This window comes from Haliotis asinina, chromosome 1, assembly GCF_037392515.1.
Source record: "Haliotis asinina isolate JCU_RB_2024 chromosome 1, JCU_Hal_asi_v2, whole genome shotgun sequence".
Classification (NCBI taxonomy): domain Eukaryota; kingdom Metazoa; phylum Mollusca; class Gastropoda; order Lepetellida; family Haliotidae; genus Haliotis; species Haliotis asinina.
The window spans coordinates 104460205-104475426 of record NC_090280.1 but is presented as its reverse complement, the minus strand read 5'-3'; the positions used below and the strand labels follow the sequence as shown (position 1 = coordinate 104475426).

The 15222-nt window shown below is 41.6% G+C and overlaps 1 protein-coding gene across 1 annotated transcript; it reads right to left on the bottom strand.

Moving 5' to 3' along the window:
* Positions 1-5679: 5679 nt before the first annotated feature.
* Positions 5680-12229, bottom strand: LOC137257696 (alpha-L-fucosidase-like). Its single transcript, XM_067795082.1, has 8 exons — positions 11848-12229; positions 10556-10662; positions 9445-9575; positions 9171-9301; positions 8865-8962; positions 8553-8685; positions 7664-7834; positions 5680-7388 (listed from the first exon to the last, which is right to left on the bottom strand). Exons 1-8 carry the CDS (start codon positions 12195-12197, stop codon positions 7121-7123), a joined length of 1389 nt encoding a protein of 462 aa, XP_067651183.1. The 5' UTR covers positions 12198-12229; the 3' UTR covers positions 5680-7120.
* Positions 12230-15222: the final 2993 nt, after the last annotated feature.

Below are 15222 nucleotides of genomic sequence, written 5' to 3'. Positions count from 1 at the left end.
CTCCCCGTAAGCCCCAACCCCACCCCACCCCACCCCATTTGTCCTGAAATTATGTTAAATGTCCATTGAATCTCGGGTGTAAGTGAAGTGTGCACTACCCTGCCCCTGTCTGAAACAGCTGTATCCGCCCCTGTTCATTGGTTGAAAGGGGTGGGCAGATTCACTCATAAAGTGCTCCAGTTAACCTTCAAAGGCAGGACAGACCAAGCCCCGTCTATCTCCAGGAGCGCCCCCAGGAATACAAACCCTTAGATCCATGGGACAAGCATACTGTGGGTCTACAAGCAAGGACCACCACCTGTGGAGATCGATCCTTCGCCGGAGCAGCTCCAGGACTCTTGGATGATCTACAATTAAAACTGAGATTGACAAATAACTTGGACACTTTTGAAATCGCAAGACATATGCCTAAACTGAGTGGACATTGTTTTAATACAAGTGACATGCTTCCTCTTACTGCGCTTAAGAGCAGTTATACCGACTGGATTCTTGCGCTATAAAAGTTTTTTGATGATGATGATGATGATGATGATTGAGGAGGAGGAGGAGGAGATGCTGGCGGTTTATAACCGTCAAAGGCAATACTGGCTACACTCTCACAACCTGTCCAGAGAAATCACGACGCCCCTGGCGGTACGGTCACATCCCCTAACTCTCAACCTCCCCTAGCCCCGTCACTGACACCTACCCAGGAAAGTTCCGGTGGGATTATCTCACAGTTTCGCATCACTTGTCACGCATTACATGTCCCACTGAATAGTGTCACGACACTGTTTTGTAGACCGTGAAGACAGCTTTGTCAAGCGATACACATGTTCTTTAACAACCAATGAAACGGTTCCTTATCGGCTTGATTCTGAGATGTAAACTGGCGTTAATTAAATTTATTGACAGATGTTGATTGTATAGTGTTAGTGTTCAGTGATACTGCAGACCCAATACAAACGAAGACACCGCATGTTGTGATGGTGGAGCGAGACACGAGTGAGGCATACAGATAAAGGGTCTGGTATCACTGCATGTGAAGTTTGCTCACAGAATCTGCTCCCTCCTCTACACCTGCTTACATAAGTGATGTGACAGAAGAGAGATTACTGCGGATGTTTGACTGGTCATAGCGATGTGGGATAGAGAGAATATATAGCAGTGTGGGTAAAGGGTATATGTAGCAATGTGGGGTAAAGAGTACATATAGCAATGTTTGGTATAGAGTACAAATAGTAATGTAGGTAGAGGGCATACATGATAATGTGGGTAGAGGGCATACATGATAATGTGGGTATAGGGTATACATGGTAATGTGGGTATAGGGTATACATGGTAATGTGGGTAGAGGGCATACATGATAATGTGGGTAGAGGGCATACATGATAATGTGGGTAGAGGGCATACATGATAATGTGGGTATAGGGTATACATGATAATGTGGGTATAGGGTATACATGGTAATGTGGGTAGAGGGCATACATGATAATGTGGGTAGAGGGCATAGATGGTAATGTGGGTATAGGGTATACATGGTAATGTGGGTAGAGGGTATACATGATAATGTGGGTAGAGGGCATACATGATAATGTGGGTATAGGGTATACATGATAATGTGGGTATAGGGTATACATGGTAATGTGGGTAGAGGGCATACATGATAATGTGGGTAGAGGGCATAGATGGTAATGTGGGTAGAGGGTATACATGGTAATGTGGGTAGAGGACATACATGATAATGTGGGTAGAGGGCATAGATGGTAATGTGGGTATAGGGTATACATGGTAATGTGGGTAGAGGGTATACATGATAATGTGGGTAGAGGGCATAGATGGTAATGTGGGTAGAGGGCATACATGATAATGTGGGTAGAGGGTATACATGGTAATGTGGGTAGATGGTATACATGGTAATGTGGGTAGAGGGTATATATAGTATTGTGGGTAGAGGATATCTATATATATACCAATACCCATACTGATCATAAGAGGCGACCAGAGGAATGGCGTGGTTAGTTTTGCTGACTTGCCTGACACGTCATCGTTTTCTCCCTTCATTAATCCAAATCACTGGATTGTCTGATCCAGACTCGAGTATTTACACACGTCTTTCATACAGCTGCAGTATTGCTTAGTGCAGACAAACATAACTTCTCAGCAATGTTTTCTCCGATAATTGTGTTGGTAGCCTCTATTTCTTTATTATGTTTCCTCAGATGTGTGTATTTCACTGATTGTACTCTTGTCAGTGCAGTCCCAACCCACAACATACAACAGAATGGAATCTGATTTGTTGGCATCGACTTCTTCATCAAATATAAACCGTCTCCCCAAATTCGAGTGGTGGTCCTAAAGTCAAGGGCGTCTTGGCCCTTTCAGCCACCTTTGAGAGGTTTTGGAAGTTTTTTAGTTGTTTTTAGTTGTTGGAAGTTTACATTTGACATGGCGTGGGTAGTCTACCGGTTAAAGCGTTCACACTGAATGTCATGGTTCAGTTCCCCTCATGGTTACAATGTGGGGAGCTAATTCCCAGATTTTTCTGACGTGATGTTGCTGGAACATAGCTAAATGCGGCGTAAAACTCACTTACTCATAACGCATATTTGTATAAAGATTTCATCAGAAGCTATGAACATGTATGGCAATGTCATATTTCTACATCTGGGGCAAAGACCTGACAAAAGCAGTTACTCCAATTAACAAGAGTCACGAGAAGATGACATACGAGGGGATGTCAATAAGTTTTGAGCCTTGAGCATTTTTCATACCCAGGTGTCACAGCCTATGGTACGACATTGAACCTTGGGGTGTAGCTGATGTGATGTATAAGTTTTGGTATCCTACTGTCAGAAGTTATTGAACAGCTCACATTGACAGAAAGAGACCCCCTCACGGCAGTGAAAATGAATAAAATTGAGTATAGAGCAGTAATTAAGTTTTTAGTTCTTGAAGGAAACTCGGTGAAGAACACTGAAGAAAGGATTTCAGCAGTTTATGGGAAATCTTCACCTTCATCTGCTACCATCAAACGATGGGTCAATAAATTTAAGCATGGTAGAGAGAGTCTTGAAGATGGCCCCGTCCAGGTCGCCCAACAACAAGCACCAGTCAGGAAAACATTGACAGAGTGCACAGACTTCTGCTGGAAAATCGTCGAATCACACTCCACGAGTTAGAGGAGACCACAGGCATTACACACGGATCCATCGAGACAATTCTTCATGAACATCTCGTCATGTTTAAGGTGTGCGCAAGATGGGTGCCAAGAATGCTTACAGATGAAACAGCGGTCACCATAAGCAACTCCATGCTAACCAGATACAACAAGAATCCAGAAGATCTTCACTTTAGGCTAGTAACCTGTGATGAAACCTGGATCCACCACTATGATCCTGAAAGCAAACAAAAATCCATGGAATGGAAACATGTCACTTCTCCCAGAACCAAAAAGTTCAAAGCCTCCAGATCAGTGCAGAAGGTAATGGCGACAGTCTTCGGGGATAGCAAAGGCGTCATCCACATAGATTACTTACCGAAAGGAAGAACAATGAATGGGGAATATTACGCTAACTTGTTGAGGCAAGTGCGACAGTCAATCAAAGAGAAGCACCGGGGCAAGATCAGACGTGGTATTCTTCTACATCAAGACAATGCTCCAGTACACACCTCTCGCGTTGCAGCCGCTGCTATCCAGGAATGCGGGTACGAAATCTTGCCGCATCCTCCCTACTCTCCAGACCTGGCACCAAGTGATTACCATCTGTTCCCAAATCTCAAGAAACACTTGCGTGGTCGTAGATTTCAGGATGATAATGAGCTTATTGCTGCTACTGAGGCTTGGTTTGAGGACCAAATTGGCGTCTTCTACAGAGATGGCATCAGCGACTGGCAGAAAAAATGGAACACGTGTGTTGACTCACAAGGGGACTATGTTGAAAAATAAATGTGGTTCATAACAATATTGTTTTTCTATGCAAGGCTCCAAACTTATTGACATCCCCTCGTATCCCCCCTGCCCCCACATATTTGAAAGGACAAATCATCCGACAGTCACATATTGTGTTTTTAGACCAAGTCTGAATTGTTTCCATGGAATTGTTTTCCATGAAAAATATAAATGCCATATATCTGTAATCAGAAAAAGTCGCCATTTCTAGATCTGCCTCGTATATCTGCCAAGATCTTTTGAAAGATATGAAATGGTTTTCGAGCTGTGCTCCGAAAACGAAGTCAGCAACGTTTTCATGGAACCGAGAGAATAATACATCATAAAAACCTGTAAATAGCAAAAGGCACCACTTTGGTGTCTGCCACACATATCTACCAAGTTTTACTGACAGATATTAAGAAGTTCTTGAGTTCTGCTCCGGAAACGAAACACATCCCCACTTTTGAGAGTAAGTCCGAAACGTTTCCATGGAAACCGATAAAATAATAAAGCACAAAAATCTGTATCTAGCAAAAGGCACCACTTTAGGTTCCGATTGATATATCTACCAAGTTTTGCAGAAAAATATTGAACGGTTTTGAGTTATGATCCGGAAACAAAGCACTTCCCTTCATTTTGAGACTAAGTCCGAAACGTTTCCATGAAAAATCACACATATCTACCAAGTTTTGCAGAAAAAGATTGAACGGTTTTTGAGTTCTGCTCTGGAACCGAAGCCCGCCCCATCATTAGACTAACACCAAAATGTTCCAAATGCCAAAACTCTGTAAATAGCAAAAGTCACAACTGTAGGTTGAAATTGTTATATCTATCAAGTTTTGTCTAAAAATACGGAACGATTTCTGAGTTATGCTCCGGTAACAAAATGATTACGGACGGACGGACAGACGAGGCGTAAAAACTAGAAATGTGCTCTCATATTTCGTAAAATTCTGAAGGACTGTGCTTGTTCTGTTGTGTTCAGAAAGTAGATATTAACATGAAGTTAAAGGATAAGGTTGATAAATTCAGACCTGCTTTGCATGACTTTCAGATTGGTAAACTGAAGGCAACTTCCGACTGAACGTGAAGTATGTGCTGTATCCTAAACAGCCAGGTGCTACACAAGTATTTTCTCATCACTACCTAGTGTCTGTAAGGATCGCCAACGTTTCCATACGCCCTGCTGTCACTGAGAATGGTTCTAGGATTATATCTGTGATGTTCCTCACGAAATACGACCGAGAACTTGTAACTTCCGACAATACTCCCACTTTTCATTCCATTCAGCTTTGAGAATATTGTTTCCATGGTCAGTAAACATCAGTAGAGAGTGGATGGTTGAGTGAGTGAGTGAGTGAGTGAGTGACTTGGGTTCAGCTGCAAGTGGAAAGTAATTCGGAATTGTCCTAGATGTGGTCCAGTTAAGTGAAATCAGCGAGTATGGAGATGATGAGGGTAAACCCAGCAACACAATGATGGACTGGGATAAGAACACGTGAACATGATTCCAGTCCTCCTCGTGGAGCAACTTGGCACAGCTGGTTCAAGTTCTCCTTGTCCTTGAGAACCAGCTCGGCAGGGCAGCTTCAGGTTCTCCTTGTGGAATAACTCAGGTTCCAGTACTCCTTGTGGAACAACTCAGCATGGCAGTTTCAAGTTCTCCTTGTGGAACAGCAACTGTTCACATGTCAAACAGATGAGTTACTAGTAAACAGTGAAAGTCCTTGGATGGAGGACAGATACTAGCATTGACAACACAAGTATGGAGTGGTAAAAGTTTATTACAAAACAAATATAGATATGAAAATATACGTAAAACTATTAATCAGCAGTGGAATGTACAATGATGTTGTATTTAGACAGCATGTGTATAGCTTGTAACCATAACTACCAGACACTTCATGGAATGATACAATCCAGCACTGGCAGAATACATTCTGGAATATCCATTTGTGTTTCGAACATTTCAAGTTACAATCAGCAACAATGAACAACATCCAGGTACACTACATCCTGAAGACATACATCAAGGAACAGACACTGAGAAACAAGGTACAGCTTAATACTTTAAAAAAACTAAGATTTCACTCACATGTTTTTCAGATCCTGAATTAACAACTTCCTACAAGACAATAAATATACAAGATATTAAAACCTCCAAGGAAAGCATTTCACTCTTCAGAAATAATCCTTACATATAAATTTGACTCTTGCAAAGAAAATTTAAAAATACAGTTTTAAGTAAGCCTGGTTTATTTGATGGAAGGATTGTCTTTGTTGAGGCATATCATGATCACCAAACATGGACAACCACCCTTGTTGATATGAAAGGGTTAAACAAAATGGTAATATATATTTTAGAATATTTGTTATCCATTTCCTTCACCAGGCTAAGATACAGTCTGAGACAAAATCATTGGGAATACCTTGTGTTACCCACAATGTTCAGAAAACACGTTCCGACCTTCACCTTGATGGTTTGGTGAATGAGACTCTGGTAGGCTGGTTAAAAGGTCAAGTGGGCAGGACGTAATGTTCTGAGGTACATGAGCCTCAACATACGGCTTTAACGGGACTGTAAATCAGTGCAATCCTTGGATTTTTTTCTATACAAAATGAGATTCACACAGCTGGTGGAACATGTTCTTGTAAGAACATGAAGCAAGTTGTTGGCAGATAATTCTTCCAGGATATGTATCATCTTTGATGAAAAGGTAAGAAATCATCTGACATGAAAATTAAACATGTCTACATAAAGATACTCAGATGATGATTTTGTCAAGACAGAGTGTTCCAAGTTGTCAGAAAGAGGTACATAGGAGAACACTTCAGTACTCCTTGAATGCAAGACAGGCCACAGACTCATTGACTGGACTGATGACTGATGTGGATAACACTAAACACTATAACATACACAAGCATGATAAATACCACAGTAATTAAAGTGACCAAGTGAGTGAACTTGGTGAAATGCCCATGTGGATGATATCCCAGTTGGGACAACTAAACGTGCTGTCAAAAGTGAAAGAGGCCATTGAGGTTTACCCAAGTAACACAACTCTGCACAATGAACAACCTCAAATTTACCTGTGCCTGGCATTCATAAAACATTTGCCCCACTGACAAAAACATTGCCCTCTATTGAATATCAAAGATATGTCGCAAAACAACCAGTTAACCAGGTATCTCTGTGGGCCTGGTTCACTAGTTTGCCAAGTTTGTCATCTTGAAAATCCAAGCATAGTTGCAAGGCATCTCTTTGAAGCCAATCTCAGGAATGTCGATCAGAACCCCTGACCCGGAAGGGTTGGGCATGTAGGTCAAAGATTTGGGGTAGCCCAGCAACGTGACATTGGTCTGCCTAGTGACCCTCGGTGCATCAAGACCAAGGGTGCTTCCTTTAGGCCAGTCAAGCACGAAGGCATAGACAGACGTCTCATAGGGGGCCGATGTTGATTTCTTCATTGTGTACCTGGAACAGCAACAACGCATCTGTAGTGAGTGAATGTCATTTTGCCTGAACAGAACACATCAGTAAGATGAAGGTGTGTTAGCGTAAAGTAGGAGGAAAGACTCTAAATATGGTGAAAACCAAGAACTGGGCTTTATTTGCATGTTTCTTGCATGCTTAAGAGGAAATGAAAGGTGAGTTTAACATCCTAGCTACTCTTCTATCAAACCAGGCCTTTGTGGAACAAGTTCAAGAGTGACAAGATCAGGATGGAGGGATGTAACAAACAAACTCACCACACGTTGGGCGTCAGGGTGTCGTTCTGGTGAGACCACGGCTTAGATGAGTACACAGCCTCCCCATTGACCTTCAGCCATGCCCCCAGCTGCCTTAGACGTTCCTCAAAGACTGGGACGATCCGTCCGTCATGTGTGGGTCCAACATTGATCAGCAAGTTGCCCCCACAGCTGTGGAACAGACAGAACCCGGCATCTGTATACGGCTCAAAAAAATAGTCTGGTCCTCATACATCCTATTATCAGCCCATGACCCACTGGAAATGTACATCACTATCAACCACCTCTACGTCTACCCACTTCTACAACCAACTATTTCTACAATCACCCCCTCTACAGCCACCCACATCTACAACCACCCACCTATACAATTACCAACCTCTACAATCAAACACATCTATACCACCCCTCAGTACACCCACCCATCTCTACACACACACATCTCTACACATCCCCACCTCTGCAGCTACCCACCTCTACAACCACCAATCTCTACAGTCACCCATCTCTACAGCCACCCACATCTACAGCCACCCACCTCTACAGCCAACTATTTCTACAATCACCCACCTCTACAGCCACCTACCTCTACAGCCACCCACCTCTACAGTCACCAATCTCTACAGTCACCCATCTCTACAGCTGCCCACATCTACAGCCACCCATCTCTACAGCCACCCACCTCTACAATCACCCACCTCTGCAGCCACCCCTCTCTGCAGCCACCCACCTCTACCCTCTACAGCCACCCACCTCTCCAGTCACTCACCTCTAAAGCCACCTACAGCCACCCACCTCTACAGCCAGCCACCCACCTTTCTCTTTGCCAAGCCTACTCTGTGCAAAGTCCACTCTGTGACAACACTTCTCTGTGACAAGCCTGACCAACCTGATTGTTTCTGCCAGTGTTTTAGTGAGCTCCTCCATAGTCATATAATCAGCCAACTCTGCCTCCCGACGGTAGCCCCACGACTTCTTGTCCAGGGTCAGGCAGTTCTCCCACTTGTGTTTCTGGAGGAATCCTGACAACATATCAGTTGCTCTGGTTACTATGGACAAATGGCCATAACGGTTACACTTTAATGTTGAATTATTCAAACACACAGGAAGTAAGTCATCTGCCACCTCACTTAGGCACATACTAAACACTCTACCCTGGCGCAGGGAAAACTGCTGACAGTCATACCTACGTTCAACTCACCTGGGTTGTAGCGGTCCCTACACGTGTAGAAGCCGCCATGTTTGCATACGCTGTCAGATCCCCAGCGGTCATTGGTCACCACCGTGTCCTTCACTGGGCTGCAGCGAGGAGAGAGTTCCATGAACATAATGCATTGGGAATAAAAACATTATTGTGCCAAGCCAAGAACGGTGTGGAACTCACCTGTCATTGTACAGACAGGCCAAGAACCGTGTGGAACTCACCTGTCATTGTACAGACAGGCCAAGATCCGTGTGGAACTCACCTGTCATTGTACAGCCAGGCCAAGAACCATGTGGAGCTCACCTGTCATTGTACAGCCAGGCCAAGAACTGAGTAGAGTTCCAGTAAGAGCTGGGTGCTGGACATCCGTCTGACCAGATAACGTCAGGTTTGTATTTGTTGACCAGCTCATACAACTCGGGTCCTGTCTTGTGCTGCAAAGATCATCAAGAGTACAGCAAAGATAGCTCCACCTGGTGTGCAAGTACATTGGCGTAAACATAGCTCCACTTTGTCAAGGAGTGTACAATATGATGGTACTGACAGGTTATTTGTCAATTCACAAATATCAACTTACTGTGATAAAGTCCTGAGTCTTGAACTTGTTGGCTTTGTCTGCATTGAAGAGAGGATTGAACCACTCAAACAGCGAGTGATATACACCCATCCGCAAGTCAGTGCTGTTGCGGATAGCAGTAGTTAGCTCCCCTGAAAGGAGTGAGTGAGTGAATTTAGTTTTACATCACTTCAGCAGAAACATGCTTCATACAGTCTACCAGCATTACGAGTGGACACTTTCGCTTCTAGTTTACCCCTAGCAACAGGTAGCTAGCAGGCTGGTGTTTAACATCGCACTCAGAAATATTCCAGTGATGTGATAAATGATCCGAGTTTGGACCAGACATTCCAGTGATGAGCATAGATCTATGCAGTTGTATATGGACACAGAATAGGAGCACAGCAGGTGAGTGGCACACAGTATGTGGATGTGTGGAAGAGTTTATATACTTACATTACAATTTACAAAAAACATAATACATATATGAAGTATTTTGTAAAAATAAACTAACTTATGAAATCATACATAACTTCACCTGTGATTGATAAATGATTAAAACATGAATACAGTATGAATTTGTGGCATATGCAGACTATTCTACTTATCATGTGAGTTATTCATGTGTCATTCCTGTTCATACCCTTGAAGATTCGGTCGTCAGCAACCCATGCTTTTCATAAGAAGTGATTATTGTGATCACGGTGGCCAGGCTCGTTGACTTGGATGACACACGCCAGTTGTCATGGTATCACAATTCCGTACATTCATGCTCATGCTGTTGATCACTGGATTGCTGGTCCCAGACTCGATTATTTACAGACCAACCACGAACAGTTGGAACATTGCTGAGTGTGACATTAAACTAAACTCACTCACTCACTCACTCACTCACTCACTCACTCACTCACTCACTCACTCACTCACTCACTCACTCACTCACTCACTCACTCACTCACTCACTCACTCACTCTGAATATACAGAATTTTATGTTGTACTTATTTCATCTTACTCAAACATAGTCCAAAGATGCAGGTTTCATAGTAATAGTGTTTGCTTCCAAGCAAGCTGAAATCAATCTCCCACAATCTCCCACAAGCAATGCCTTGACATGAATCAAGGTAGACGTACCCACAATGTCCCTTTGGGGTCCAACATCCATCGAGTTCCAGTTGAAGGATGCCTTGGATGGCCAGTTGGTGAAGCCTTCATGATGCTTGCTCACAAACACCACATACCTGAACCAAGACAATTGGTTGCAAAGGTTATACAGGTACTCTGGCATCTCATGATGGGATGTGGTCCATTAATGAAAATGTCATCTGCAGTATTAACATGATTAAGAAAACTTTCATGCCCTCAACGCACAGAAATATAGATGGGCCGGGATGTAGACCTAATACACATATTTGAGCCCTTGAAGTTAGGTGGAATGTCATATAGCATGTTGATATCCCACTCTTGCCTTTTTTAATCTTTCCCAATTGCACAGATCAACACTCATGTTGTTGCTCACTGAATTGTCTGATCCAGACTTGATCATTTACACACTGGCGCCATATAGCAGGAATATCGCTGAGTGTGGCATAAAACTAAACTCATTCACTCTTTACTCTTCATACAAATTCCAAAAACCTAGTTCATAATTTCTCACGTTGACAGAAATCTTACAACAGTGTGATGATATGCTTGTGTTAAAATCCTCTAATGGCCTGGCTTTGTCGCGATTGTTGAACAGTAGAACAAGTAGACATCAGCATTCAGATCTAATCAAGCCCTTGTGTACATCATATTCTTAGTCATCTCATGTAAACCTCTCAATGGTCAACATGGTGACAGGACTAGGTTTTGGGGAAAACAAGTAACTCCAGATCTGCACTTATCTTGTACCTGTGGGCAGTATTCAGTCAGGTGAAAGACAGCACTCTTTGTCATGTCTGTACGATATGTTTGTTCCTATTCATTTTATTCAGACCCCCTTTTTAACGCTGACTCAATATTGTCTTTGTAATGACATGCTCTGTGTTGTGGTATAAAGACGACAGAGAAGCAGAAAAATCATGCCTCACAATGTTTGTTTACACATGCAAATTACGTCAAAAATTTCATATCTCCAGTTCTGAAATGTTTTTCAGCTAAATGTCATGTCTAATTGTAATTACTGAAAAACTTCATCTCTGTCATAAGTTCTGGAACAGTACACAACTGTTTAGACCCCCTACAACCACTGTATACATATCTTGCAGGATTCAAAACAAACAAATAAATAGAAGTTGCAATGGGGTTTTTTTGGGGGGGAAAAAACTCGTCACCAGAAATATGTATAACCTGCCTTGTTTGCGTTCACAACCGTCATATCGATAAGACAAGAACTATAGCAGGGAGTCACACGGTAACTGGTGATGGTCGGTGAAATACGTTACCGAGCTCCAGATGCCTGGAAAATGTCTGCCCATTTGTAGGGATTGAAGAACTCGGCGGTGAACTGTGGCGCAAAGTCTGCATACGTAAAACCAGGACGGTAGTTTTCTTCCATAAACTTGACGACGCTCTTCACGGGACTGGGTCCCTTCCAATAATACCAGAACCACTCGTCCACATAACTGGGCACAGAAAACACGCCCCAGTGAATGAAGATGCCAATCTTACTCTCATCATACCAGCTTGGCAGGGGTCTGGAGTCTAAGGACTGCCAAGTTGGCCCATATCTACCTTCGACAAGACTAAATGGAAACAAACACAACAAACCAACAAGAGCAGCAGTGGTCGCCATTTTGAAATCGACCTATCACATGACGGGTCTGTCGTCACGTGGGTCCTCTCCCGACGCTCTTTCAAAAATTGTGTTCTCGAGTTCTTGAGTTCGATTCCAAGGAAAATCATAAATATTGTCATACTCACACGGGTAAATGAAAAATATTTTTCATGCTTTCTGTGAAGGAGGTAGTTCTTATTTCCATACAACAAGTGAAAATAATGATGTCGAATGAATGAATGTGTAATGGTCAAAGTTATTTTTTCTTATAATTGGTAAATTGTATTCTCTGTTTTAGGTTTAGTTTCATTTATCTCAAATCTTTTAACTCTGTAAAATATTAATTTACAAACGTTTTGATTTCTACATCTGGATTTGAACCCACAATTCTGTTTCTACTTAGTTTTGTGTTAGACTTTAAATCAAGCCACTATAGTAACTCTAGATCTATATCCAGGGGTGGGTTGCTCTGGATTATTCTGCTTGTACTTAGTTGTTCATGCTGCGGCCTGAGCTTACAAGTAGAGGACCATATTAACCAAAAAATAATGGTAGGAAATCAGTTCAATTCAAATACTAAGTAACTATTAAGTGTTATAAAGTGAATGTTAAGAATTTGTCATTTGTAATTTGTTTCAGTAAATTCAATTTCATTGGGTTTTTTTAGTAAGTCTAACACATACATACATACATACATGCAAACATACATACATACATACATACATACGTACGTACGTACGTACGTACGTATGTGTGTGTGTGTGTGTATATATATATATATATATATATATATATATATATATATATATATATATATATATATATATATATATAGATATATATAGATATATATAGATAGATATATATATAGATAGATATATATAGATAGATATATATATATATAGATATATATATATATAGATAGATATATAGATAGATAGATAGATATATATATATATAGATATATATATATAGAGAGAGAGAGAGAGAGATAGATAGATAGATAGATAGATAGATAGATAGATAGATAGATAGATAGATAGATAGATAGATAGATAGATAGATAGATAGATAGATAGATAGATAGATAGATAGATAGATAGATATTGGGGTGTGTGTGTATGTGTGTGTGTGTATATGTATGCATGCATGTATGTAGTTATAACAACACTTTGGTATTGAATAGATTATTAACATGAGTGTCTGAGGATATCTTTTAGTTTATACAAATTCTTTGAGAATTCTATAATAGTAAAATGTCATGTTATCTCACCAATATCATTGTTATTGCCCCTAAGAAAGAATGCTAGCATGTCATGCTCTTTTATCATCTCTTAACTGACATACATTTCAACATGAAGATTATCGACTAGAGCTTTGGAGCACACATCTCACGCTGAAAGTAAATATCCGCAGTGAGATATAGCATGATAGCTTATGTATGTATTAGTTTGGAAGAAGTATTTATTAAATCTAATTCTAATATAGACGACACTGAGGGAAATAACGAAAAGGATCCTCTCGGGTTAAGATCATTGCAGTCCAGGTGCACATGACAGAGAAGACCTGGTCTTGCACCACACGAAAGAGAAGACCTGGTCTGGGACCACACGACAGAGAAGACCTCGCCTGGGACCACGCGAAAGAGAAGACCTCGCCTGGGACCACACGACAGAGAAGACCTCGCCTGGGACCACACGACAGAGAAGACCTGGTCTGGGACCACACGACAGAGAAGACCTGGTCTGGGACCACACGAAAGAGAAGACCTGGTCTGGGACCACGCGAAAGAGAAGACCTCGCCTGGGACCACACGACAGAGAAGACCTGGTCTGGGACCACACGACAGAGAAGACCTGGTCTGGGACCACACGACAGAGAAGACCTCGCCAGGGACAACACGACATATGTTTTTGTTAAATGTTAGGGATAATGTCATGTCACAAGACAGACATAACTGTGGCAATGACTCATTTCTAATATACTGATGTATAGCGAATTCCATGCATTAACAGTAGATGGAAGTAAGAACGATTAAAGTAAGACACACACCTTGCGTTACACTGGAGATTTTCGGAGTTTCGCAAATTACAGTGGCTTAATTAGTAACATTTTGTGGTACCCATATTGAGAGATATTGTGGGGTAACTCATTTGCCATTTTGTAGAACACAAATATGTTATGACAATGCATGGCGCCTTTCAACTAAGGAACTATATCCTGTCTCAGCCCAGAGTTTATCGTGATTTGTACCTTTCACTGGTTATTTGGTGCCTTATGGCTTCCCCCATCGGCTGTTTGACCAGTTAGGGGAGAGGTGGAGTCACTAATTCCTGCTCCCTAATATGGGAAGACCGTTCTTTGACATTTGCCTACGATGTATGATTCAGTATCGGGCCTTGTCTGATCGTCATAATTGTAAGAATGCATCGTATCCATATCATATATAAACCTTTACTGTCACACATAATATTCATATCATATACAATCTGTATGAATACATTACACAAGCACGTTCTCTATTGTGCTTCTGTATACAGGTACGTTCTGTGACTCTTGTCTTTGATACCTGTAACAGCCCCAAGGGATGTAGCTTCTCTATCGGATGAGCCTGTTCCTTGTTACAGGTATCCCAGATGGTATGACAGTAGTCAAAATAGATAAAATGAATGATTTATGCATAGTTTCAAGGGACATTCTTTTGAGCCAGGTGAGCCTGGGTTTGGTTTTGCTAATATATAATCGATATGTGTCTGCCATTTTCCATCATTTTGTAAAATCAGACCACGGTATTTATTTTCACAAACTTCAGAAATCTCAGTATTATTAAGTGTTAGTTGAAGTTTCGAACTTGCATAGTCTTTTTGGAGAATAACATAGCTTCTGTCTTTTCAGCGCTGAAATTAACCTGCCACTTGGTAGCCCAGTCTGAAATATGTTCTAGGTGTGATTATACAGCAATGTCGGTGTTTGAAAGGAGTCTTCAATTACTAACTATAGGGAAGTATCTTCAGCCAGCAGTTTAACGTTACTTTCTTTTCCG

Excerpts from the sequence above, each read along its gene's own strand:
- LOC137257696 (XM_067795082.1), bottom strand. The coding sequence starts at position 12,197 with ATGGCGACCACTGCTGCTCTTGTTGGTTTGTTGTGTTTGTTTCCATTT. Across the intron at positions 8,963-9,170 it reads GCCTGGCTGTACAATGACAG|CCCAGTGAAGGACACGGTGG; the intron begins GTGAGCTCCACA and ends TCCTCGCTGCAG. Across the intron at positions 8,686-8,864 it reads TAGGGACCGCTACAACCCAG|GATTCCTCCAGAAACACAAG; the intron begins GTGAGTTGAACG and ends ATATGTTGTCAG.